Source organism: Myotis yumanensis, unplaced genomic scaffold (assembly GCF_028538775.1).
Source record: "Myotis yumanensis isolate MYYU_CA2020_CCGP unplaced genomic scaffold, mMyoYum1.0.hap1 SCAF_15, whole genome shotgun sequence".
In the NCBI taxonomy this organism is placed as follows: Eukaryota; Metazoa; Chordata; class Mammalia; order Chiroptera; family Vespertilionidae; genus Myotis; species Myotis yumanensis.
Genome location: NW_027223766.1, coordinates 41,912,881 through 41,940,778, shown reverse-complemented (window position 1 = coordinate 41,940,778; position 27,898 = coordinate 41,912,881). Strand labels below are relative to the sequence as shown.

General features: G+C 40.6%; 1 protein-coding gene across 2 annotated transcripts; it reads right to left on the bottom strand.

Moving 5' to 3' along the window:
• Positions 1 to 42: 42 nt before the first annotated feature.
• Positions 43 to 17,511, bottom strand: PABPC1 (poly(A) binding protein cytoplasmic 1). 2 transcript variants are annotated; one of them, XM_070392769.1, is made up of 15 exons: positions 16,787 to 17,511; positions 13,302 to 13,495; positions 12,724 to 12,839; positions 10,429 to 10,568; positions 9,265 to 9,359; positions 8,809 to 8,946; positions 8,300 to 8,395; positions 4,846 to 5,118; positions 4,636 to 4,726; positions 3,445 to 3,555; positions 3,205 to 3,359; positions 2,572 to 2,656; positions 2,009 to 2,139; positions 1,309 to 1,402; positions 43 to 494 (listed from the first exon to the last, which is right to left on the bottom strand). In XM_070392769.1, the coding sequence occupies exons 1-14, from the start codon at positions 16,977 to 16,979 to the stop codon at positions 1,310 to 1,312; spliced, it is 1,911 nt and encodes a 636-aa protein (XP_070248870.1). In that variant the 5' UTR covers positions 16,980 to 17,511; the 3' UTR covers positions 43 to 494; position 1,309. The 2 variants fall into 2 exon arrangements, with proteins under 2 accessions (XP_070248870.1, XP_070248871.1); XM_070392770.1 differs by having other exon boundaries at positions 10,438 to 10,568.
• Between the last annotated feature and the right edge of the window lie 10,387 nt (positions 17,512 to 27,898).

The following is a 27,898-nucleotide window of genomic DNA, read 5'->3' as shown; positions in this document are numbered from 1 at the left end:
ACTTACACAAGCCAAGTGAAATAAAATAGCATAACATCACTGTTTACTGTTTAAGGAATTTTTATTAAAGCAAGTATTTTATAATCCAAATTACGTTTCCTTGCTCAGTTATCAATTCTGTTATTTAAAACAGAAGTGACATTCTGAGCTATTCCACAGTAAAGAATTACAAAATTAAAGAAAGGAATGCTTTAAATTTTTGTACTTTGCTGAAAATTCTTTTTCCCAGGGTCTATAAAACATTAATTTGTTTTTATATTTTACTATTTTTTTTTTTGTTTTTTGTTTTTGTTTTTAAATCAATAAGTAATCTAGGACTAGCATTATTTTTGCTAGACCTGGCATTTGCTCGGTACATAAGGTCCAAAGTTTCCTTTCCTTTTTTTATTTATTTTATATTTTGCAATGTTTTTTTTTTCCGTAATATTGTTTTTCGATGTTTAGATATTTTTCTTCGGTGAAGCACGAGTTTCTTTTCATGGTCCCTGATCAATCTGTAAATGTGGGGGGAAAAAAGATTATAATCATAAAACTTGCTCTGAGTCTAGATCTTAATTATTCCAACCACTAAAAAAAAAAAAAGATCATTACATAAAGTGATGGAGGTACTAACCATCGCTACAGTAGCAATCATATCACAATATAGACGTGTCAAATTAACATGGTGTGTCTTAAATTTTCCCATTATGTATCAAAAATACTTCAATAAAACCAAAGCCAACAAAACAAGGAAGATAAGACCAGTACTAGTACTTGTCAGTAGCAAATTAGAGCTGTGTACCAAATTCAGTCAACCACACTCATTTGTTTACATACTGTCTATGACTGCTTTCATACTGTAACAGAGTTGAGTTCCTGCCAACAAACACAAGGCCCACAAAGCCCAAAATGTGTCCTATCTGGTCCTTTTCAGAAAAGCTTTTCCAATCTCTGGTCCTGGCTGAACAGCTACATTATAATACTATTTCTTGGGAGTAATAAAGGGCAATAGTAGAGGCCTAAGGGCAACTGTTACTACTGCCACCCAAGAAAAAGCATAAGAATGAAGTACACAAAGGGCCAACCCCTGTTAAAGGCCATTTAACAAAACTCACTATATAAAATGTTTAATCATGCTCTGATTTTGAAAATTCAAGTTAATATCAGGGTAAACAGGTAACATTTAATTCTTACATTTCCATTTCTCTGAAAAACTATCAATGCATTTGGACTTAATGATAAAATAATTTTTGCCATGTTTCAAAATATGCTCAAACTATTATAAAAGATTGAGGAAACAAGCTAAAACAACCATGCGGGAAAGCTCACTTTAAACAGTTGGAACACCGGTGGCACTGTTAACTGCTTTCTGGGCAGCCTCTTTAGCTTGGTGGGCTTGTAGTACGGCTACAGCTTCATCAACCTAAAAAAGGAGAACAAATTGGGTCTGAAAAGGAATAACTAAAAGAATCTCAATTTGACCATACACAAATGTCATCAAGGTCAAGTGGAAAGAGCGAAGAGTTCCAAAAAACATTCCAACTATTATCCATATCTTTTTGAGTTCCATTCCACCACTATTCCAGAATTATGAACTCTCTTGTACTTACTCTCACCAAAAATCCTCCAAAGTTGAAAAATATTAGCAAATATCACTATCTTTTTCCAATAAAGAAGTAGCAGCTAGGAGAGCATGGATACTAGAGTTCAACTGACTGGTTTGAAACCACGCTTGGCACTTCCTAGCTTTGTGAGCATTGGGGAATTATTTAACCTCTCTATGCTTGTTTCCCAATTTATAAAATGGGAACAATAGGAGCACGGGTTATTATCAGAACTTACAATTACTACCTGTAGAACTCTTACAACAGTGCATGGTTTGTAGAATGATGTTTCACGTACAACTGTAAACCTACTTTTGCCCACCCTGTATATAGCACTTAATAATGTTCTATGAAATGAAGCTCCTACAAAAAGCCCTAAAATATTCGTAGTCAAAGTCGTTAGATAAATGACAAATTTAAATTACTTTAGAACGGAGAGACTCTGGAGACTCAAGCATATGAAGAAGTTCTGAATTATCGATCTCCAACAACATGCCAGTGATTTTACCAGCAAGAGTAGGGTGCATGGCTTGAATGAGAGGAAACAGCCGTTCACCTAGGGACAAAAACATTTCAAAGACTTCAATAAAGAAAAAAAATCCTAAAGGCATCTACCATATTAAAACTGGGATTTAAGAACCTTTTGTATATAGCAAATAAATGAGTGTAAGCTATGTTGCTATATTCAATTGTTAAATCTATGCTCAGGCAAAGTCAAACAAAGTTCGTCCCTCATTTGTTTCAAATTCCCTCTTCCAACAATGTGGTGGGAATGCATAGCAAGTAGGGGTATAATGCCCTATTACCATATCCATCAAAAGCAACATACTGATAACTTTTTGGGCTTTAAATTAGTTAGGCAGACAAACTGTGCCATCTTAATCATTCATGCCAATTCAGATAAATCTAGTTGTATTATTAGGTGCAAAAGAGGTTTTTGTGTCTATTTTCTAGTCTCTAACTGACTAGGTAAGACAAAGGTACCTACCCAACATTTGCTTTTGCTCTTGAGGAGGGGCAGATGCCAACATGGAAGCAGTCAAAGGCTCCTGACCTTGTACATGAACAGCAGGCTAGATATAAAAGAGAAAAATTCCTAAGTTTCAAGTAAGAAGTAATGGCAAGTATAAGTGACAGTCACCACTGGAAAATCAATGAGATGAGAGACTGCAATCTGAACAAATAGAAGCTGAGTAAACCAGAAACACACTTATTTGTTCAAGTATTAAGACCACATGGGATATTTCACTTTTTTTTTAACCTGGAGTATTCTTTGGAACCAGATTTCTATTATAAGCAGGGTTAAAAAAAAAAAGGGGGGGGGGGTGTGCGGGAGTAAGCTACAGCTCACAAACTAAACTCGATTTTACCCTGTTTTTCTTACAGCTATGCTAAACAAAACTCAAGTCACCCAATTAAATTAAGAATGGGAAATGCAGAAAGCTTGTCTAAGTCCTATAGCACAAGGCAGATAAGACATTTTTACATACTATCAATTAATGGGACAATTAACAAGAGGTTCTAGACAGCCTAAGCTCTCCTATGTCATACAGTTGTCTTCAATTTCTTTGATTGCAACCAAGGTTCTGTCGCCTTTATGAAGAAATCAGTAAGTCCATACCTGCTGCATGGTAACTTGTGGCTGTGCATTAAGATGTTGTTGAGGATTGCGAACTCCTGGAGCGTATTTATACTGTGCAACAGTGCGGACAGCAGGAGTAGCTGCAGCAGCAGCCGCTGCAGGACGAGGACCCATTGTCTGTGTTGATGTGTTAGCTAAAAATAAAAACATGTATTTTGTACATTATACTTTGCTACTTCAAATTGGAGACCAATTTTTACAGGCAGGGTTAAGACTCACCAACACGCTGTGTGGACATGACTCGTGGAACCTGTGAAGAAGCTGGTCTCATAGTACTAAATGGTGGTCTAGGAGCGGCTGGGCGGATAGCACCGGGCATATTTTGGAATGCTGCATTTAAAGATATGAAGACACATTAACTCGGCAAAACTCACTGAAAGTGTTCATGCTGCTTTTTTAGAGCTGAGATTTGAACAAAAGGCTAAAAGTAAATACCATTTTTTAGTCTCACACCTACAGTATCCCCAGACTTATCAGATCACAGCATCAGTGAATATTCATTCATACAAGTACTTATTAATATCTAAACATCATACACAAACCTCATTCCAAGTGCTCCTACAACACTATTCTACAGACAGGATAAGGCCAAAGATGCCAGGACCTGGTCCTCATACAAGCAACAAAATCTTTAAAACTACTGCCCAACCAAATATGAAATTAAGAATTAGATCCTGCCCTGGCCAGTGTGGCTCAGTTGGTTGAGCATCATCTGGTGCACTGAATGGTCACCAATTTGACTTCCAGTTAGGGAACATACCCAGGTTACAGGCTTGATCCCCAGTTGGAGTGTGTGCGGAAGGCAACCGATCAATGTTTCTCTCTCACATCGATCTTTCTCTCTCCTTCTAAAAAAATAAATAGATAAAAATAAAAAATCAATAAAAACATATTAAAATAAGTTAAAAAAGAATAAAGAGTTGGATCCATTCCCAAACTTACCATAAAGGAAAAATCAAACCAGCACAGAAATCACTGTCTCAGAGTGGTGAAGCATTTTACAATTTTTTTAAAATAAAAAAAATCCCAAATAGGAGAAAAAAGGGGACACATGTAATATTTTCAACAATATACTTTAAAAAAACCCTATATAATCCTATATAATAAAAGCCCAGGGACTGATTGACGAAATGACAGCGGCCCCTTGCCCCAGCAAGGCGGGCCAGCTGGACCCCACCAGTGCACGAATTCGTGCACCGGGCCTCTAGTAAAAAAGAAAATAAATTCAATAAGCATGACCCAGGGTGAGAATTAAAAAAAAAAAAAAAAAAAAAAAGCTAGAATCAATGAACATTGATAACCATAAATTACGAAAAGTTAACATATCACTGAAATATAACAGCTAATTGGCCCATGTATATTTTTATTCCAAATAATCCATCCCCTCAAGAGAAAAAAGGAAAAGCTTACGATGAGGTCTGGCACCCTGAGCAGTCCAGCGAGGACTTGGTCTTAGTTGAGCAATTTGGCTAGGAGGATAGTATGCAGCACGGTTCTGAGTCTGCAGAAAGCAAGCAAATACATCAGCTAAAGAATAAAAGCAAATAATGCCACTAGCTATATACTCTAAATATATACCTGCTATATACTAAAGAAAGGTTCTCAAACAGAAAAACGTACCTGTGGGATAGCTGCCATGAAGTAACCTGAAGGAGGTGCTGGCTGGTAGGGGTTGATTACGGGGTTGGGCACAGCTCTCACACTTGCCATTCTCTGCATATACTGGTTAGTGAGGTGAGCCTGGCGCTCTTCTTTGCGCTGAGCTAAAGCTACATACAATGGTTTGGTAGCCACAATTCTACCATTCATTTCTGTAACTGCTTTAGTGGCTTCTTCTGGGGAGGAGAAACATACAAAACCAAACCCTTTGCTGCGACCACCCTCCATCATAACCTATTGAAAGAAAAAAAAATATTAAACAAGGTTAATGCAGTGGTAGAATGAGGCACAAATTGAGAGCATTATTACAATGATAGCTACTGACTCAACTAAACCCTGTTAACAATGAAAGAATTTTTCCCCCAGTTTTTCCTTAGTACCTAAATAACAAGGGCAAGCTACACACATGCATTATCCCAGCCAAGCAAAGGAGGAAGTAAAGGGGCAGAGGTGCAACAGCAATTTTTTAAAGATACTCAGTTACATATTTAGATTCTCAATATTAAGGTTTAAATAGCTAAATAAATTCAAGGCTTACTAAATTTAAAACTCTTAGCACCACTGGAAATACCCAATTAAAATCACTCTTCGAGCCACTGAAGCTGACAAAATGCTTTACTACTCTTTAAAGAGGAAAGAGGGGGAGGGAAAGCAGTTGAATCTTATAATACACATATTTTAAAATAAAAACTTCACACTCAAGACCAGAAGGGGCCATGAGTATTGGGGTATAAACAATATTCAGGAAACTTTCACTGACTGCAATGATCTCTGCAACAAGCAATGAGGTAATGTAAAGAACTCCTCACTAGCCCAGAAATATACATAAGTGTGCTATCCAGCTACATTAAACAGTATGCTGGAAACACAGGAATAAACAAAATGGCAATGAAACAGACGCCAATCTAACTTATATGTAGAATCAAAACCAAAAACAAATTTAAAAAAAAGCCCAAACAAAAGAAAAGAAACAACTCCTGAGTTCCTGGATACAGAAAATAAGACGAGTGGGTAGCAGAGGGGCGAAGGATGGGAAAACTGGGCAAAGGGGGTTAAACAGCACAAACGCCCAGCTACAAGATAAATCATGGAAATGGAATGTACAGCATGGGAACTATAATAATAAAAGTGTAATATGCTAATTAGACTAGATGACCTTCCGGACGAGTCGGGGGGGGTGTCAGGGAAGCCGCGGTGCCAGCAGCTGGGGAAAGGCCTACTCTTGCACAAATTTTGTACATCAGGCCTCTAGTAGTTAATAATACTGTATTGTATACTTGAAGGTTGCTAGCAGAGATCTTACAAGATTTTTCACTACAAGAAAAATGTTTTTTGTAACTATGTACAGAGATGAATTGTCATCTCTTCACAATATATAAAATACTAAATCACTGTGTTGTAAACATGAAATTAATGTTATAAGTCAATTATATATAAATTTAAGAGTCCAGAAACATACCCATGCAATTATGGGAATTTAGTGCGTTAAAGTGAACATTTTAAAAATAGGGGGGGTTGCCCTGACCGGTGGTTTGGCTCAGTGGATAGAGCGTCAGCCTGCGGACTCAAGGGTCCCAGGTTCGATTCCGGTCAAGGGCATGTACCTCAGTTGCGGGCACATCCCCAGTGGGGGATGTGCAGGAGGCAGCTGATCGATGTTTCTCTCTCATCGATGTTTCTAACCCTCTATCTCTCTCCTTTCCTCTCTGTAAAAAATCAATAAAATATATTTAAAAAAAAAATAGGGGGCAACGGATGGACTTTGAACTATGGTACATTGGGATAACTGAAAAGAACTGTTAGACCTCTTCTTCACATCACATTAAAAAAAAATAAAATTGCCAGATTCTCAATCTGAACATGAAATGCAAAAATGTAGGAAAAATGTAATCTGACACAAGATCCTAAAGTACGAAGTGAAAGACTGCAAGAAAATATTTGCAATATAAACAAAGGGTTGACATACATTGTCCCTAAATTAATAAAGACAACCAATGCAATATAAAAGTATGCAATGAAAGGCAAAAATAGTAAACACATGAAAAACATGTCACCATTTGACTGCTTTCTACTAATAAGACTAACAGAAATTTATTCAGCCCTTTTGGACAATTCTGTTGTATCAATTTTAAATACACACCCACAAACCAGCAATATCAATTCTAGAAATACTGGTATGTGTATGAATGAATGAATTAAAAAAAAAATGGTTGGTAGAAAGGTGGATTTAACTTTGGAAACATGCAAAGCAACCCAAATACTTATCAATACAGGTACAGTAAGATAATTTATGATATATCCATACCCATGAATATTTAACTGTTAAATAAAATAGCAAGTTGCAGAATATGCAGGGCATAATCCTGTTTTCTAAAAACTATTTATACATATAGACTGGACAAGCACAAAGAATTATCAACACCACTCAATCTTTTTGGAGACTGAAAATGGGGGATGCAGGAGTTGCCTTTCACTTTTTGTCTTTCTTTTTGATATGTTTTTTCAGCAAGCACTATTAAATCAACATAATACCCTTCTTCCTCCCTCCAAAATAAATTCTTGCCAAACTTTTCACCTCCTTGCAAATAGTGATTATTATAATCCACAAAGGACTTTAATAACTCTCCTTTGTAAAACATGCATGTAAAATACATTTAAAATAAATGAATGCATAATATTCAGTTTAAACAGCTTTCAAGCAATACACTGAGGTTAAAGACACTCAGGAATAAATTCCACCACACTCCAGGTACTCTTACAAAAGCACAGGCTGTAACACAAGACAACCACCTCACTTGCTTTCTTATTTGTATTCATCTACTGTGTTCCTAACATTTCCTCACTTTCACAGAAGCTTCCTCAGTCAATGGGTTTGCCAGGAAAAGCTGAGTAGAAAGAGGAGCCACAGATCATTCCAGAGCCCAGAGCTTTAATTTTTCCTACACTCCAAAATTCCAGAATTTAATATAGAATCCTGTTTTTAGAGTCTGACTCCTCAGAATAAGTGAATACAGATTAGCCCAATTGTTAACAGGTATAGTCCCCTAATAAACTGACACCTTAACCAGTAAAAGCACTAGTTTAATAAAGTGTAGAACAGTGCACATCATTGAGGATCAATCAATTTAACTATGGTCGGTCATCAACTGCAGCCTTCCTCAGGAAAGAATGCAGAACTCCCCATCTGCAAAAATAAACCATGGGGCTACAACATCCACATCGAATTTGAATGGTGTTTTTTTTAAAGTAATGAAGCAAAAACTTGATTTCCAGGAAAAGGAAAAAAAAATTGGGAGGCCACCTTATTTGACTATTCGTTTACAAAGTGGAAAAAAAAAGTAAATTGATGTGAAATTTAAGTACATATAACCATGGATTTTTCCAAAGTCTTAAAAAAAAAAAATCATATGCTTACCTTTGCGCTAGTGATTGTACCAAATGGAGAGAACTCTTTCCGGAGACGTTCATCATCAATACCATCATCAAGATTTTTCACATAAAGGTTAACACCCTGAAAAAAAAAAGAAAAAAGAATAACTGGAAAAAGAAAACCATGGTGGTACTTAAGCACACTTCCTACTGTTTTATCCCATGTTTCTTTCCCTGCCCCCCCGCCTCAAATCCTCCGATTATGTGTCAGTAAGTAAAATAGGTTTCCTCATCCCTGTCTTACTTATTAACTTGTTCAATTAAAATGAACCAGGCAGCCCAGCCGGCATGGCTCAGTGGTTGTGTGTAGACCTATGAAACCAGGAGGTCATGGTTCGATTCCCGGTCAGGGTACATGCCTGGATTGCAGGCTTGAACCCCAGTAGGGGCTGCTCAGGAAGTAGCCAATCAGTGGCTCTCATTACTGATGTTTCTGACTCTCTCACCCTTTCTCTCTGAAATCAATAAAAATATATTAAAAAACAAAAAACGAACCTGGTATCTGGTGATCCTATCTTGCTTCATCTGTTCGAATTTGCGCTTGAGTTCCGTCTGCCGTTCCACTTTTTTCTGAGCTCGACCAACATAAATTTGTTTTCCATTGAGCTCCTTTCCATTCATCTCATCCACAGCCTTACAGAAATAACAAAAACTTTAATTACTAATTTGAAATATGGAAATTTTTTTAACAACAAAGAAAGTTTGTTACGTTGTGAAAGCTAAAGACAGACCCGTAACAAAAACTAAACTTTGCGGTTTGGGGAAAATGTAGGTTCCCAATTTATAATGTCAAAATATATAATATCCAAATAAAATTTAAAACATGTGAAGATGAACATGTAAAATAGCCATTGGTATGCATGTAAATTTCAACATAAGAGCAACCCAGTTTTATATCTCTGCGATAAAACAGAGCAATTAGTGCCTTTAGTTAATACATTTAAGTCTTACTTTCTGTGCATCTTCATGCCTTTCGAAGCTTACAAATCCAAAACCTTTGGATTTTCCACTTTCATCTGTCATTACTTTCACACTTAAGGCAGGTCCTAAAAAAAATTTTTTTAATGACTTAGATATTCCATGCAGTACTTAGTTTATACATTTTAAGTTTCAACGCACAAAAACAAAGCCATGCATGGGCATTAAATAGTCTCTTAAAAGACCCTGTATTTCTGCTGAGAAGTAAACTGAAAACATTCCTACTTCCATTTATGGAGATATAGTTTAGACAACTGTAAAAAGTGAAATTTTATTCTTAGCAGTACTACAGACCAGATTTGCTTTTTTTTAACCAAACAATTTGGTTTTCTTGACATCAGAATTAACAAATAAGAATTTCTTAAGCCCTGGCCCACTTGATTTCAACAGTCAGGGAAGGGAATACAGCGTCTGACATTTGGGAAGACAAAGAATCACCTGGAGGTGGCATGTTTCTGAATTCACATGCCCAATCCCCACCCACTCAAGTAAAAATGACACTTAACTGAAGCAGGTATTTTCTCAGGTAGGTGGGACAAAAAGGCTAAAAATCCAATTAGAGAATTTGCAAGATGTATGAGCATAGATTGTTACTTTTGAATGTGCTGCAGTCCTAAGGTTATACTTTCAATCTCTGCTATGCAAAGCCATCCAGAATATAACTGACAAATTTACAAATTGGTGGCCAACTGACAGCATTATTTATTTGAAATAAGTGGTTACAATATCCAACCAAACTTTAGAAATAGCTTCTAATCTCAAGAGACAGATGAAATATACAACACCCGACAATTTGCATATTAGGCATATATATATTACTTTGCAGTACAATAGATGATCATTAGCTTAATCCAAAAAACTACAAATTATTTTAAGTATCATGTAAGTCTCATTTATTTTGGTAAAATTAGCCAAAACTAATATTGAGCAACTAGAGGCCCGGTACATGAAATTCATGGAGGGGGGCGGGGGGGGGTTGTCCCTCAGCCTGGCCTATGCCCTCGTGCAGTCCTGCATTGATGATTGTGTGCCCCCTGGTGGTCAGTGTGCATCATAGAGACCTGTCATTCTGCCTAGGCTTTTAATATAAAGATTACTCAGAACTTTGAGTGTAAAAATTTAATTCAGACACATTACCAAACTTGCCAAAGAGATCCTTAAGGCGCTCATCATCCATGTCTTCTCCAAAATTCTTGATGTAAACATTGGTGAACTCTTTTGCCCTAGCTCCAAGTTCTGCTTCTCGTTCTTTACGAGACTTAAATCGCCCAACAAATCTAAAAGAAAAGAAAATGTAGACTATAAAATTTAGTTTCCATTTTAGAAGTTCAGATTAAGCCTGATGGTTAATTTTGTAAATGCTACTCATAATTGCAGAATCTCTAATGAAGAGCACACTGTAAAACAGAAATAGAGCCTCAATGAAAAAATGAAAGTATAAAATATAAAAAACTTCATAATTATAATCACACACACAAAAAAAACATTTTTTTCTTTCAATTTTATTCACTTTTAGTGAGTGGGGAGGCAAAAAGGGAGAAAGGAAAAAGAAAAACATTGATTTGTTGTTCCGTTTATTCTTTGGTTCTTGTATGTGTCCTGACCAGGGGTTGAAACTACAACCTTGGTGTATTGGGATGACACTCTAACCAACTGAACAACTTACCCAGTTAGGGCAAAAGACCATTTTTCTTAATACACACTTCTCTCCCTTCTGCCGAGCCAGGGTTAAAGAGATCACACCTATAGATGAGTGGGACACCAATGAAAAGACATAAGAACACCCTGGCCAGGTGGCTCTATTGGTTGGAGCATTGTCCTGTACACCAGACAATTACAGGTTCAATTCCAAGTCAGGGCACATAACTGGATAGCAAGTTAGATCCCAGGATAGGGTGCATACAGGAAGTTACCAACCCTTGTTCTGATGTTTCTCTCTCCCTCTCCCTAAAACATATACTCCAGTGAGGATTTAGAAAAAAAGACAAAAGCTTTCACAGCAGCAGTTTCAAAGTGGCTCTCACTTTGTAAATTAAAATGCAACTTAATTCTCTACTCTTAACACATAATAGCCCTGCATTATTTTTTACATTATCAACAAAATGTTTTTAAATTTAGTTTTCCCCTAATATAAATGTGTCATTGAAGAATACTTAATATGTATCAAAGTAAAACATTTCCTATAATCCTACTCAAAAATCTGCCCCACCAGTGATGAGCACTTTGCCCCCCTTGAAGCACAGCTGACAGGCAAACTATGTTTTCATCTGAGAATACTAATAATGCTGAATATTTCTCACTTAAATGTACTCAAAATCCAAACCATGTGCATAACTTCTTCATGTACAGACTGATCACACCACTTGCACTGGTTTATGAGAACCACACCTTAAGAGTGATGCAGCTGACTTATAACCAAACCAATTTGTATGCCATCATTAACTACACACAACATAAACTCACAGATCATTTACATATGACCTCACAGCTGAACTTACCCAGATCCACTGACAGTGAGGAGAAAATAAAATTTGTCATTTCTTTGGGCTCATAAAATCTGTATTCTTACAACATATAGCAGAAATAGTCTTACACAGGTTTTATCATTGTTATTTACTTTATGGTTTATATTGATTTTAGAGAGAGAAAGGGAAAGCATTGATGTGAGAGAGAAACATCAATTGGCTGCCTCTTGCATATCCCACCCCCTACTGGGGATCGAGTCCAAAAGCCAGGCATATGCTCTGACCAGGAATCCAATCAGTGACCCTTTTGGTGCACAGGAAGATGCACAACCGAGCCACACTGGCCAGGCCATCAGTGACATTATTTAACTTTTAAGAACAAGTTTATTTCAGAAAAGATTAACCATAAAGACTTCTGGTTTAATTCAGCCTTTTCTTTAAAGAGGTGAATGAGTTCAAAAGGGTGGGAGAAAACTTTATAATCCATCAATAAATTGCAGCAGTATAACCACGTAAAGAGTCACCCTGGGTTCAGAACTTAGACCACTGGGCTTGTATTCTAGCCCATCTGTCATGCAGGCATTTAATTACAGGCAAATTATTTTAGCCTCAGTTTCCACAAATAGAAAATGGGCTAATTACTACCTCAGGAATTACAATTAAGCTTCTGTCTGGGTTCTAGTTGTTCAACTATGCACTTACTTTGAAAAAGTTTTATATCCCAGTATGCCCATTTTTTTCTTTTTGGTTTGAAGGCTGACCATTTATTAATTCAGTTATTTTAATGTTACATTGAATGTGGAGGAAAAACAATTATAAAATCTACCCCAAGATGTAGGTTTGTTCATTTTCATTCAAATTGTATCTCTTTATTTAAAGAGCACAAATACATTAACTTATAAAAATTAATGTATTGGTTTGAACTATTAGTAAGAGATCTGAAGTATAACTAAATTTTTATACTTACACTTTACGATCATTTAAAAGCATCCCGTTCATTTTTTCAATAGCTCTTTCAGCTGCTTCCTGTGTCTCAAAATGTACAAATCCATAACCCTTGGAACCATTTTCATCACAAACCACCTAGGGGGAAATGTATAGCAGTTTTTCATTACTTACTATTAACTCAGCATTTTCCCCATGTTCAAAAGTACCATACAGCTGACCAATGCTGAGAGGATGGAGGAAGGCTTAGGGGAGTTGACACCCAGCAGTCAAAATCTAAATATAACTTGACTCCCCAAATACATATGTATCCCTCAGTATCCCCGCAGATACCAAAACTCTGTGGCTATCTAGAACAGTGTAGAACAATGCATAGTTGGCCCTCTGCATACATGCATTCCCAAACAGACAGAAAACACATATATTTACTGAAAAAAAAAAAATCTGCTTTTAAGTGGGCACACTGTTCTAATGTCAACTGTAACTTGTCAGTCACCTAGCCTGGGTATTTGGAAAATAAAGATACCCATTAATACACAGTATGGTTGCTATTCTTTAGAAAACATGGTAAATATGTTTATCTGTCACATTGTTGCTTACCTTACATGAAAGGATGTTACCAAAAGCAGAAAACGTATCATACAGTGCTTTATTATCAATGGATTTGTCCAAATTTTTAATGAATATGTTGCCTACTCCACTTTTGCGAAGTGATGGATCACGCTGAGACCACATGATGCGAACTGGCTTGCCCTTTATAACATCAAAATTCATGGTGTCTAAAGCACGCTCCGCTGTAGGAAGGATATTTTCATAGTGAATTATTACTTCAAAACTTTTACAGGCCACTTAAAATTTTATTAACTGTGTGGGAGGAGTGATTGGGCCCACCATCTCTCTATTTCTTCAAACTTCATGATGGCTGGACCTTACTCAACCTAGTTGAGATTTAAATTGTCTAACACATGAAGAGGCTTATCAGAAGCCCCAAATTTCCTGTTCATTAATGAAATATCACTGATAATGTATTTCTAAAACAATCTTTCCCTTTAATTGCCATTATATTTAAAAGCACCTTTTTGTTCCTGGTCAACATAAAATCAAGATCCCTTTTCACATAAAATCTGCTTAATGAGCAATATAAAAGACATTAGGCAATTAAAGATTATCCACAGGCTAAGCATAGTTTATGAATTTTTACACATTTTTGCTTCTTCCCTATTGCTTGCCAAAATTGGCCTGTTCATTGGCAGCTTATCACTTACCAATATTAAGCAAAAACCAGTCTATTTTCTTAAAAAATAAAAAGTCCCTGAATTATTGGGGGGATTTCAGTGATTCATGGCACAACTTCCTATTGCCATGTAAACAAAAAAAGAAAAAAGAAAAGGCTATAATCCATTCACATCAAGATTTGAATCAGGAAAAAAAAAAGATTTGAATCAGGCCTTCAAAAACTAATGTGAAGTTGGGCATACTTAGCTGGATAATACATAATTTGGTGTACAATACTCTATTCACTATTAATGCTTTCTTGACATATAAAACCAACTTTATCTTAGATCACTTTTGTACTTAATAACTAATAATTTACCAATTATTTCTGGATAGTGCTAGAAAATTTCAAAATTTACCCTGTGATTTCAGGACCTATGAAGAATTATGTGCATTAAAGAAACACTTATTAGAGAAGTTGAGACTAAATTTAAAAAAAAATACATCCTTAAGTGAAAAAGACTAGTCCAGGGGTCCTCAAACTACTGCCTGCGGGCCACATGCAAATACAAATTATCGTATTTGTTCCCGTTTTGTTTTACTTCAAAATAAGATGTGCAATGTGCATAGGAATTTGTTCATAGTTTTTTTTTTAAACTATAGTCCGGCCTTCCAACAGTCTGAGGGACAGTGAACTGGCCTCCTGTTTAAAAAGTTTGAGGACCCCTGGACTAATCCCTTAAGAGAAAAATAGTCCACTTTAAGTTCTACACCAAGTTTCACAAATTCCATGCCAATGTAACTGTAAAGTGGTTGAGAGGACAAATTTTCTAGTCACTTTTTATAAATGAAAGTTTCATTTTCTAGAAGGTAGTGTTGATAGATAAGCTGTCAATTCATTATCAACTGACCACACCTACTCAGCACCCCTAGTTTTTTAGCTGACTTTGCTTAAGCTTCTTTTGAATGAGTCCTCTTCCTGCTAAATTAGAAACTGGTCACTTTCAGAAGTTATTCTACAAGTCCATTCATGTAGCAATAAATAGGAGGGAGAAAAAAGAAACCACTGAAAAACTATTTGGAAGGATAGTAATTTGTACATTTAGAAAACAAATAAATGGAAGATGGAAAAATGCTATCTTCTTTTGAGTAGCACTGTTCTATTGATATATTGATAATACACATGGTATATTTTAACATGGTAATTCAATTTTTTTCAAATCCCAAGAAATTAAAAAAGTTGTTTCTTTGGATTTCAAATAGTTAAGCTTAGAAAAAATAAAAGCCACTTTTCAAGTCACCATTTTCTGGTCTGTAGAATTTGTTCAAGTTTTCTATCAACTTTTTAGATTGTGATTACCTGACCCAAACTTATGTTCCCTAGTATTACTTTCTCTTCTGTTCAGTGATGACTCCTGCCCAGAGTTGCAAAGAACTGGTGTGAAGTGACATCTGGAAGCGCTGCTTACAGAGCAAAAGGGCAGGAAACCTGCAGTGCAGTTTTACAACTTCTGGTCCAGTGTCACAATAGTCTGCCTCCCCAAAATCTCAATTATTAACTTGACCCAGTGAAATGCTGATAATTAAGTAACTTGTTATACTAAGTGAATTTAATAAAATAAAGGTTTAAATTCTACTCTGGCTTAAGGCCTTTTCTACGAAATTAAATCCACTGAAGCTGACTTGGAACTCAATTGATCCAGATATAAAGAAAAAACCCTGGCCACATGCATCAGGCCACATATCCCATCTACCAAATTTTGTGTTTTCTTGTGAACTTCAAAATAAAAACACAAGGTTAGAAAAATATTTCCCCGTAAGTCAAGCTAATTAGAATCTGCTATTCAAAACTTCGTCGTTCTTCACGCCTTACGGACATTCTAGGCTGCTTTTTAAAAAAGAAGCCTGAACCACTCCAATGCCCCCTAAGTAATGATGACCCAGTCCACACCGCGTTCACAGGCAACGCTTTACAGCCAACACCTGTGAATACATTTTTTTTTTAACTAAAGCCCCTCAAAATCATAGGAACTATTTTAGAAGAGAAAAAAACAATTATTCTGAACAAATAACCGGTATTACGAAACTAACCTGATTACAAAATTTGAACGATTTAAACTCCCGAGAAAACGATGGCCTTCCATGGGGCCATCCTCCACCCCACCCCCCGCTGTTGGAGGGAGAAGCGCTTGAACTTGGGGAAAACCCCGGGCGCACGGCCCCCGGGAACGGGCATTTCTGGGGCCGTCAGCCCCGGGCGTGCGGTGAAGAATGGCATCAGGCCGGGGGACCCCCGCGGCCCCGCCACGCCACCTTCTCCCCCGGCCCCGCGGCTCTCCCAGGAGACGGGGCCGGTCGCAGGGGCGGGCCTCGGGCCTGCGGGGTGACGGGGCTCAACACGTGCTGCCTCCCCGGCGCCGAACCGCACTTCCTCCCGGGGCCGGGGCGCCGGCCGGAGCCTGGGTGGCGGCGGCGCCCCTACCTGCTCCCGGAAAGGGGGCTCCGCGCTCGCCCGGCTCCCCGGCCCCCCGCGGCTGCGGGCGGAAGCGCCGCGGAGAACCCTATCTCACGTGTCCCTCCCCACCCCCACCCCCCGCCCGGCGCGACATCACCCTAAAGTTTGAGCGGCGGAGGCCGAGAAAATGGTTGCACAGGAGGAAGTGGCCGGGCGTGAGAGAGGCGTGCGGCTGCCGGCGGCGCGTGTTCCCGCCGGGGTGCGGGGCCGGGGGCCCCAGCCTCTCTCCCCGCCGACCCTCGGGGGCAGGGGGTGTGACATGCCCTGCCGGGGGCCCCCTCCCCCTGGGACCGCCGGCCTAGCCCGCCCGCCGGAGCCTCATGGCCGCCCGCCCGCCCGCCCGCCCGGCGCTCACCGTCCGCCGGCTGCTGGAAGTTCACATACGCGTAGCCCAAGGAGCGGCGGGTGATCATGTCCCTGCAGACCCGGATGGAGAGGATGGGCCCGGCCGGGCTGAACTTCTCGTAGAGCATCGCCTCGGTCACGTCGGGGTGGAGGTCCCCCACGTAGAGCGAGGCCATCGGGTAGCTGGGGGCGCTGGGGTTCATCTCGGAGCGGCTGCCCGCGGGGCCACAGGCCGCGACCTTTCCGTGAGCGGAGGGGGGCGAGTGCGGGGCCGGGGCCGGGGGCGGCGCCGGGGGAGGGGAGCGGGGGCGAGCGCGGAGGGACAAAAATCGAGCGGAATCGACAACTACTCAACAGCCGCCGCAGGACGGGGGTCGGTCCGCTGCCGCTGGCCGCTGGCTGCCGGCTGGGGGCGAGGTGCTGCGGGGTCGGGTCCGGGCGGCGAGAAGGCCTCGGTCTCTGGGTTCCTGCTTGGAGCTGCTGCGGGGCCGCGGGCGGGTCGGTCTCGGCTGCTTCACCGGGTTATTTTTATAAAAAGGAAGAAAAAATAAAAATAAAAGTCTCCGGCGGGGGGGAGACGCGGACTTTTTTGTTAAATTTTTTTTGGGTTTTTTAAGAGGTTTTTTTAGATTTTTTTTGGGTTTTTTAATAATAAATGTGTGTTCCGAGCCCGGAGCACACACTCCGCACTCTCAGCACTAACCGCCGGGGAGAAGGGGAAGCACCGCCTCCTGCACCCTCTACTTATACCGCACGCGGCCCTCGCCCCGCCCCGGCGCGTCTGACGCCAGGACCCGACGTGAGCGTCGGCGCCCGAGGAGGAGGAGGAGGAGAAGAGAGGGCGAGAGGGCGGAGGGAAGAGAAAACAGGAGGAGGAAAGAGCAGAGAGGAAGGGAGAGGCGGCGGCGGCAGCGGGTACGGGGTGGGGCCGGGGCGGCGGGGCGGCGGGTTCTGCGCACGCGCGGCGGCCGGGGGGCGGGGCCCGCGCTGCGTCGGCCCGTGGGGGAGGGGAAGGCCGGCTCGCGGCGGCTCCCGGAGGCGTCGGGTGGGCCGCCCCTCCCGCCGCACCCGCCCCTCCCGCCGCCCTCCCCGCCCCCCACCTCCACCCGGGAGAGGCGTTAACCCGTCACCGCCGCGGTGGGCGGGGCGCGAGGCTTCCGGGTTCCTCGGCACTAACCACCCCCCACGTGCGCGGTCGCCGCGGCCTCCTCCCGCCTCGGCCCAGCCCAGTTTGGTTCGCCCCCGGTCCCCGGAGGCACGCCGGGCACCGGTGGGCCGGCGCGATCCCCTTCCAGACCCCGTTTCCGAAACGTGCGTGAAAGGAGCCGGGGCGGGCTTCCCCCTTCTCCTACCCGGACCGCACTACCAATCCCAGCGGGCACCGCCGCCCCGCGCCTCGGCCGCAGGAGCGGTGCCTGCCGGGAGCTGGAGTCCCCAACGGCCGCGGCGCCCGCTGACCCCCAACCGGCCGCGGGTCCCGGCGCCCCAACCGTCCCGGCGCTGGAGCCCGGCTGCCGCCCCCGCCGTGCGCTCGGCGGCGGGGGGAGGGGTCCGCGGGCTCCTCGGGCTCCCGGTCCTGTGGTTCCCGAGCCTCGGACGCCCCTCAGTCCTCCTTAGACCGGTCGTTGGTCAGTGGCTGTCATTTGGGGGAGCTGTTTGGGGGTCTTGGTCCGCTTCCCTGGTTAAAAGATGGTGGTCAGTGTGAACTTAAGGTGCTGGGTCGGAGGCACCGATTCGTGCTCTTCCTGCCAGACATGTCTTTTGAGGCAGAAGACAGGACTCGAGAAAAAAAAAAAAAAAAAGATGTTTTTCCTTAAAGTATTGAGTCTCTGACCGTTTCCCATGGCACCGCACACCTGCAAGTGAGGCACATTTAGGAAGTCTGCAACGCGGCAGTGCGCGCTTAGGACAATTTCCTGCATCGCTACGGCCTGTGATAGCAATGCGAAATGTAAGGAGTTATGAGCCACAGAAAATGCCGATTAATAGGAATGGCTATATCAGCACACAAATTCCCACTGTAAAGTACTAATGTGTTCAATAGTTGTCCAAGGACTGGCATAAACATCCGACCATCTGTTCCCTACAGCAATCTTGTGTGGGACAGGGAGCAAGTTGTAATAATTTTTTTTATTTTACTGTTAAGGGAAACGGCCTCAAATGATTGCCCAGCGCATTCTTCATCTCAGTAAACTTCAGTGCATGCCAAGCGTATTGGCAGGTCTGCACCGGGCACTGCATTGTCATTTAATTAACATTTAAACCAGCGGAGTCCCACGTAAGTGCTCTTTCACCCTTATCTTGGTAGGAAGAAAAATAATATTTCTGAAAAAAACATGTTGCTTCATGTGCTTTATTAGGCAAAAGAGCCAAAAAAAAAAACTCAGGACTGTGCCATAAGAAGACGCATCTATTCCTAAATGGTAAATCACACTCAATCTATTAGAACTCTGGTTAAAATCGATCCATCGATATATAGAGTGCCTGTCAAGGGGAGAGTACTATATTCGTAAGTAAGGAAGATGGATGGCAGACAAAAACAAACTCCTGTCCTCAGAGGGTTATGATGAGTTCCTCTGGTGGTCGTAGATACGGGCATCGGATTCAGTACAGTCAACACCCAATCCCAGCATCCTATCTATGACAGTTTTCTATTAGATTCTAAATTTGTTTTCTTTAAAACGAGGGTAAAAGTTCCATTATTGTACTTTAAAATAAAACATGACTTTATTTTAGTATTTCAATTAAATCATTGGACAGAGACAATACATAAAACCAAAGAGGGATAAAACAGAGTCGTACTCAATAAACGGGTGAAGGAAGATCACCCCCAGTAACTACACCAAGTTTAAACTACCCAAACCGTGCATAATTACCAGGATTATCTATCCAGGGGATTTTAACATGTACTTCTGGCAGAGGAAGATGAGGGTACGGTGTCTGGTTGGACTTCACTAAAACATGACTGTAAATAGTAAAGGTGAAAAAAAAAATGGTCTGCTTGGAGTCTAGAAAATTTTGTGAAGAGAACAAGAGTTTGGCCAGCACTATCTAGGGTGGGTTTGAGCACTCCCACCAGTAGAGCTTGCATTAACTCTCAAAAGACTTCTCTTTGTTATGAATCCATTTTGAACCAGCAACTTCCCAATTGGTAAGTCCAATTAATTAGCTGAGCTTCCGGGGCACCTTGACGCAGGAAATGGAAGCCCTGGGTGGCAGACAGAAGTATTCTAGTCACTGGAAAGTTATACCAGTTCTTTGTAGGTTAGTAAGTACTTTGAGAAGGAAACTGGCCATCAGGATTCTTAGGCAGCTGTAGTTGTTGGCATGCAGGGCATGTCCTTGTCATATTTGAGGGAGGTACAGTTGCGTATGTACAGGGAAGACTAGAAGCCAAGCCGGTCCCTGAGGAGAGGGAGCTAGTTGACTCAGGAGAGGGAGTCAGAGCTCATCTCAGGAGGAAATGGGAGTGGGGTCTGAAGCGAACCAAGAGCCTGTTCCCTTGGTCCATGAATCAAGTCACCTCTTTCTCATTATCTCCACCAAGCTCCTTTCTCTCAGATAAAAAAATCAAACAAACTCTCCCTTAATCACATATTCTCTGATTCACTCTCTTTTTCAAAGCCAAACTTTTTATTTCCACTTCTTGTCTCCCCTTGATTCCTCAACCCCTGGATGATACACTCTCTCCCACCTCCACTCAGACCGCCCTCTCAGCAGTCGGCAGTGATTCCTCTTCTGTTTGACAATCCAGTGCACTCTCTTCTGGTTAATTTTGTTTGACATCTGTAGAATCTGACCCTGTTTTCTCCCTCTTTTTTTTTTAATACACTCTCTAGGCTTCTGGGCTACGAGTCTCCTGGTTCTGCCCAGCTTCCAGACTATTCCCAGCCTTCCTGTCACCCTCCCTGACCACTCGATTGGGCTTTACCTTGACCACCCCTCTGCCACTACATTTACCACATTGTTTTTAAATAGTCTGCTTATGAAATCACTTGTAAGCTTTAAAATAGAGCCGATGTTCTATTTATCTGTATTCCTATTACCGATCATAAAGCCTGGCACATTGGAGGGTTTTTTGTTTTGTTTTGTTTTGTTTGTTTTTTAACCCGAGGGAGAAGGCCAGTCAGGCTTATGTACTGACCACACAAGGATGGGGCTTAATCGGGAGATAACAACCTGAAGTTCACCCGGGCACCTAGAGCTGTGTTCAAGTCCAGGCCGCCTGGCAGCCTGCTGCCCTGTACTCCTGTTAAAACCCACAGACTACTGGAGGGAGTATTTCCTAACATACTGGCTGGGTGCTCATTTTCAGTGATGTGCTTGGAGGTAGTAGACTTCTGGTACCCAGAGTTGGGCAAGAAGGGACAAACAAGGACTGCTGGATATAAGGAGTTTCTGGACCCCCGAAGCTGAGGACACGTACGGTGATGATACCATTAACATTCTGTCAGCCTTCAGGGGCTACTGGACAGCCTCCCTCTTTGACTAGCAGTATGATAGCATCTGATAGAGGTACTTAAGATTACAAATAAAAGTCAGAAGATGTAATATTTGTCTGTTCCCTATGGCTTTTTGATTCACTGCTCTCATTTTTCTCATTTCTTTTTGGTCTTAAAAAATGTGCTGTCTGTGTTTATCTGTTTGCCTGTGTACATCTAATTTTAGATCACAAAGCTGTAGGACATTCTAATCCTTATATATAAAAGCCAAGCGACTGGAACACTGGAACGACCGGAATGACTGGTTGCTATGACGTGCACTGCAGCCCCGATCGGCCCTCCCCAACCCTGATTGGGGACGGGCCCCTCCCCCCAAACAGCCCCACCCCCTGTCATCCCACACACACACCCAGATCGGGGACGGGGCCAGCCAGCTGACCTCCTGCAGCCCCCACCCTGGCTGGCTCAGCCCTAATCCTGGATGGCCAGACCCCACCCATGCATGAATTCATGCACAAGGCCTCTAGTGTCTTTATATGTGCAGCATTTCACTGTCGGTGCCTAAGAATATTTAATGACATCAACACCATTCATTTAACTTGTTTTAGCAAATAAAAGGTAGAATTCTCTAGAGAACTTGTTTACTTGAACTTCACTAGATATTTATAAATAATTCTCAGGCTATATTCAGAATATAGCCAGACTGTAGTGTTTCATGCAATGTATAATGAAGTTGACTGGGCATATGAGATCTTAGGTGTTATTGAGATATTTGAGGTGAATAGTAAGAGAATATAGCGGTCTCCTCCCAACTGAAAGGATACACTTTATGTAGATCCTTAACATAGAAAATTATTAGATAATGTTCATGATTCAAACTACACAGTGCTTGAGAAGAATAGCTATTTGCTTCATTAGATTTGTGGGTTAGTGAGGCACACAACACCTATACAAACTTGTAAGTTGTCATGCCATGATCAGAAGGATTCCCTATAATAAGGGTCCCCTTCAGATGTTATGTTTTCTCCCATATGTATTACATATTTTCCTCCTACCAACCAAGAACAAAGAAAGGAATATATAAAAGAGTTTTAGATCGGTTCTGACATTGTATGTCAGATGATGTAACATAACAGTTCTGAGAAAATGACTGCCAAGTAAGAAGATCTTGAAGCAGAGACCTACTTAGGATCGTAAACACAGAAACAATATTGGAAGAAAAGGGTAATTAAAGGCTTTGTCATAGAAGAGAATAAAAAACTTAGAGAAATCTTAGAACACTTAGGTTTTTTACAAAGTGCTCTTTTTTTAAAATTTTTTAAATTGATTTTAAAGAGAAGGAGAGAGAAAGAAACATGGATTTGTTGTTCCACTTATTTATGCATTCATTGGTTGCTTCTTGTATGTGCCCTGACCAGGATCAAACCCCCAACCTTGGCGTATTGGGACATCGCTCCAACCAACTCAACTACCCTGCCAGGGCAGAAAGTGCTCTTCCAATGTCATAGCCATCTGTGTATGTTTGTTATGTAACAACAGGGTATACTGTAGGTATATAAGGATACTATACCACTACTTACCTAATAGAATTGTTGTGAGACCCAAATAGGAAACTATATGTAAACTTACATTACATCATGTACAGTGTGCTACCATTTATTTGGTAACTCATTTCTGTAGATATAACTGCACATCGACTTGGCAGATACTAAATTCAAATTCATGGCAGAAGTATTAAACAGATACTACACAGACAGCTGTAAAAAAATTTGTATATATATATATATACATATACACACACACACACACACACATACATACACACACACATACACAACTGTTACTGACTTGGAGGACAGAAAAATGCAATGTCTACATTGAGAGAATGTAAATATTAGATGAATAACAAAAAAAGAAAAACCTAATTTAAAATATTTTTATTGATCTTTTAGAGAGAGAGGAAAAGAGAGGGAGAGAGAAAGAGACATAGATTGGCTGCCTCCTACATGCCCCCTACAGGGGATGAAGCCTGCAACCCAGGCATGTGCTCTGACCTGGAATAGAACCAGCAACCTTTTGGTGCATGGGACAACACCCAACCAACGGAGCCACACTGGCCAGGGCAGAAAAACCTAATTTAAATCAATTGCCTTTCTGGGGTGTGAAAAATGTAGGAGGGGTCAGTGTGAGAACTTTAAAATGGATTATACTCTAGGACCATGGCTCCTAAGGCACAAATAACCTAAGTACATAAATATAAAGAATAACAATACATTTAAGGTAAATAACAAATTTTATAAGCTGTTCAACTCACTTCTATGCGCGGTTTTTGTTTTGTTTTACATTTTAGTAAATGGATTGCAAAGTTCTCTAGAATAAATCTAGAGATGTATAAATACCTTACAAATAAATTTTAAGTTACTTCTCTCTAGGATATACCTTACATAATATACCTTAGGCTAAATCAGAGTTGTCTGGTTTCATGCGGTATTTAAGTTTAACATTAAGAGGCCTATCTAATGTGAAAAATGAGGGAATATTGCAACTCCCAACCGAAGGGGTATACTTTCCGGAGACCTCTATAATGATAAAATATTACATGAAGTAGTGTCTAATGGGGTGACAGACATGATTACCAAACATTACACACAACATAAGTGGTATAGAGGAGGGTGAGCACAAAGTGCTCTGGGTACAAAGGGCAGGTGTATTGAACTCACCTTTGGGGGTTTGGGCCTGGGGGCATGAGAGGAGCAATCAGGCTGAGTTTCCAATTTAATAACAGCCACCATTTAGCAAGCCGCTCCAGAGAAGGTCAGCACACAGCTGGGCCCCCTGTGCAGACCCCTAGCAATGCACTCAGTGATGCGCCCCTCCGCTGGGGCAGGCCCCATGGAGCACTGCAGCAGCTCTCGTGAGGCGTACGTGACCTACCTGTTAGATTAAATGAGGGAAATCAGTTCTGGTTCAGCAAGAAACTGTGTTTATGCTAAATGGTGGGTAACTGTCCTCACAGTGCACGTTGAGGCATTGTAGTGACAAAATTACATGTTTAAGTACCTGTCCAGTGTGTCTCTGACTTGGGACATCTAGAGTTATATAGCATAGAGTTTTTTAAATTTATCTTTATTGTTGAAAGTATTGCAGATGTCCCCTTCCCCCCGCTCCCCGCCCCCCCATTGGCCCCTTCCATCTCTCCACCCCTACCCCAGGCCTTCACCTCACTATTGTCTGTGTCCATGGGTTTTGCATATTCATGTAAATTCTTTGGTTAATCTCTTCCCACTCTCCCCCACTTAGTCTAGATTTTTTTTAAATTTTTATTTATTGATTTTAGAGAGAGAAAAGGAGAGAGAGAGAGAGAAACGTTGACTTTTGTTTCACTTGCCCATGCATTCATTGGTTGTTTCTTGTATGTGCCCTGACGAGACTGAACCCCCAACCTTGGCTTATGGGGATGACGCTCCAGCCAATTGAGCTACCAGGGCTATTGTCTAGATTTTTTTTTTTATCTATTAGAATTACTTACGGTTTACCCAGTAATACCATTTTCTTTTCACTAATAATTTTGGACCGTTGTCCATTTTTTTCCATATAAAAATCTATTTTTAAAGGATAATGTGAAGATAGCCTATTTGCCATTTAACTATTGATGAGTAATTTGCATTTGAAAAACAAAATCCTGATTTCTCAAAAGGTAAAAGTGAGGAGCTGGAAGAACACTACATCCAAAAATCAGAAGGGCCAGTTTCTCTGCTGATGCCTCACATGGACGAAGACAGGAGGAGTGAACCATATGCTTGTAAGTATTAGATAAGCCTGCAAAATGAAGATTTATTACGAGTAGCAAATTCATTGACTGGACAGCCTTAGCGAGATGCATTCTAAGAGAAAAAAGCAATTTTACTACTAGTATTAATATTTGTAGTAATATTTTATGCTTTTATTATTAGATCAAAGAAATGTGTATGCTAACTTTGTTAAGAATTAAACATTTTTATTTAGTGTGATAATTGAGTGTTTCATTGAGTTATAAAAAAGGAAAATATAATTTAGATGAAGAATTAAAAAATTGAAGAATCATACTGTAATGTAAGAACTAAGTTGGAAATAATAATATAAACTAATATCATTTAATAAAATATGTCTTTCCTAGCTCTATTCAATGAAATGGCCAAGGAACAATATTACTCCTTGAACCTGATTATATGCGCTCCTAATGCCTAAATTATGGAGCCAAATACTATTTTTCACTTAAAGGAAACAATATACCTTAGAAAAATGGTTGATTCACGTCTGGGTCTGGGAAGGTACAGGTGAATCTTAGAATATTTCACTGAGCCAGAAAGCAATAATGTTTTCCAAAAGTAATGGTGTTGCATGGAAGAACACAGAAGCCAGTTTAAGGGGAAACCCATTGGCTAAATTCTGTCAATTTGAGTATCAAAAGGAAAATAATGACTATGGTTAGTTGAAATGTATTAATATGTAAAAGCTGAGTTCATAATGATAGCCAAAATGAAAAAGTTGGCGAATTGTACTAAAGAAGTCGAATATAACTGAACCTCATTACTTATACTTAATGAGAAGCTGAAAGTAGTATTTGACTCATATTATCATGTTAGTACTATTTGACTCACTGAATTGGTACAGAATATCAAATTCAGGAAATATCAAGTATATTAGTTTTACTTAATTTAAGTTTACATTGAGAAGAATAATTGTTAACTCTTAGTACATAACTGCCAGGGTCTATACTAGTGCAAACTATTTTTTTTTTTTTTAGTGACAAAATCTAGTTTTGGAATATTTGAATTTTTGTACTCCTGAGTCTCTATGTATTGATCAGCTAAATTTTGTTGTTATTGTTGTTAATCCTTACTGAGGATATTGTTTTCCCCATTGCTTTTCAGAGAGAGTGGAAGGAGAGGGAGAGAGGGAGGGAGAGAAACATCCATGTGAGAGAGACACATCTACTGGTTGCTTCCTGCGCACACCCCAACCAGGGCAGAGAGTGAACCTGCAACCCAGGTACGTGCCCTTGATCTGGAATCAAACCTGAGACCCTTTGGTGCAAGGGTCAATGCTCTAACCACGAGAAACACTGGCCAGGGCTCAGCTAAGTTTTAAACTTGTTCATAACCCTGGTTCTATTCTGCAGAAGACTCTAGCAGGCTGTCTGATTGAACTTTTGGTGATGGGGAAATGTTCCATATCTGTGCTGTCCAATAGGGTAGCCATTAGTCACATACAGCTAATGGCTATTGAGTACTTGAACTGTGGCTAGTGAACTGAATTTTAAATTTGATTTATTTAAGTTCATTTAAAGTTAAACAGACACATGGCTCATTGGACAACATAGATCTTAATCTTAAACCTCCTTTTAATTATGTGGAATAACTTTAGGTTTACCCAGCAATGCAAGTTCCTTCTCACCAATTCTGGAATATTGTTCATTTCCTTTAAGATAAGGATCTATACTGAAAAAATTGGATTTTAATTTTTTTGAATAGCTAATACATTCACGTTGTTTAGAATATTAAAAAAATATAAAAAAGTAGACAGCAAGAATTCTGTACCTCTCTATTCCCCAGCTACTCCTAGGTGTGACCCATGATATCAGTTTCTTATGCATATGTAAGTATTGATAGTAGGCCTCATTATGAGCAGGGTTTTTCCTCTCAACTTCTTTCTGGGATCCCTTCATATCAGCACATCAACAGTCTCCTTATGTCTTGAGAATCTATTTAAAGGCTACCTGAAGGTGGCCTGTCTGCCCTCTTGACAACTGGTGAGATAGCTTGGATTTGAAGATAAGAACAGCAGCAGGTAGAACCTACCGATACAGCTCCTCCTCATGTACCCCCTCCCCCGCCGTGTGGCGGATGCCCAGATTTAAAAATGCCCAGTTCTTTTCTTTTAAACTTATATTTTGAACTAAATCATGCTAAGCTTTGTGAAGTGACCCAAGATATTATATTATGGTAACACCGATTTTTTTAAAGTATAATTATAATCTCAATAATATGTAAGCCCACTTAGCCCCATTTCAACATAGAATAAAATCCAAACTTCTCTCCAAGGCCTGCCAGGCTTGGCATGACCTGGCTCCAGACTTCTCTGTAATCTCTAGGCTCCAACCACATAGGCCTCTTATCACAGCCAGCCCTTTCCTGCCGCAGGACGTATGCCCTCACTCCTCTCAGACTGGCCTGCTTTCTCCTGGGCTTTCTGTGGCTCTTCATCCTCCAACCTCAGCTTAAATGTCATCTCGTCCTTGACGTCTTTCCTGAATGTGCCATCCCTAGTGCGCCCTCACCCCAGCCCATACTACTACTATCTTCATAGCATTTATTATGATCTGTAGTCATTTTGTTTACACATATGTTACCCACCATTGGAATGGAAGATCCCTGACAAAAAGGACTTAAACTATCTTTACCAGGACCTAAAACAGTGTTTACCCTTTCAAAAGTCCCTCATAATTCATAAACATAGTAAATTACTCTAAAAGAAATACTGTTTTCATATGAGGTTTTTAAAAACTTTATTAACATCTATCTGAAGTCCTTTTTACTTCTATAAATAAGTAAGGGACATTCAGTGTGTGAGAATCACTAAAGCGATTTGCACTGGCTCTGAAATGCCAGCTATGAAGTGATGCTGCTTATGCCACAGTG

Bases quoted from the DNA above. Each gene is read 5' to 3' on its own strand.
- PABPC1 (XM_070392769.1), bottom strand. From the start codon at position 16,979: ATGAACCCCAGCGCCCCCAGCTACCCGATGGCCTCGCTCTACGTGGGG. The intron at 10,569-12,723 runs GTAAGTATAAAA...CTTTTCTTTTAG, and splicing joins CTTTTAAATGATCGTAAAGT to ATTTGTTGGGCGATTTAAGT. The intron at 8,396-8,808 runs GTTCGTTTTTTG...TTTTTTTTTCAG, and splicing joins ATAGGATCACCAGATACCAG to GGTGTTAACCTTTATGTGAA.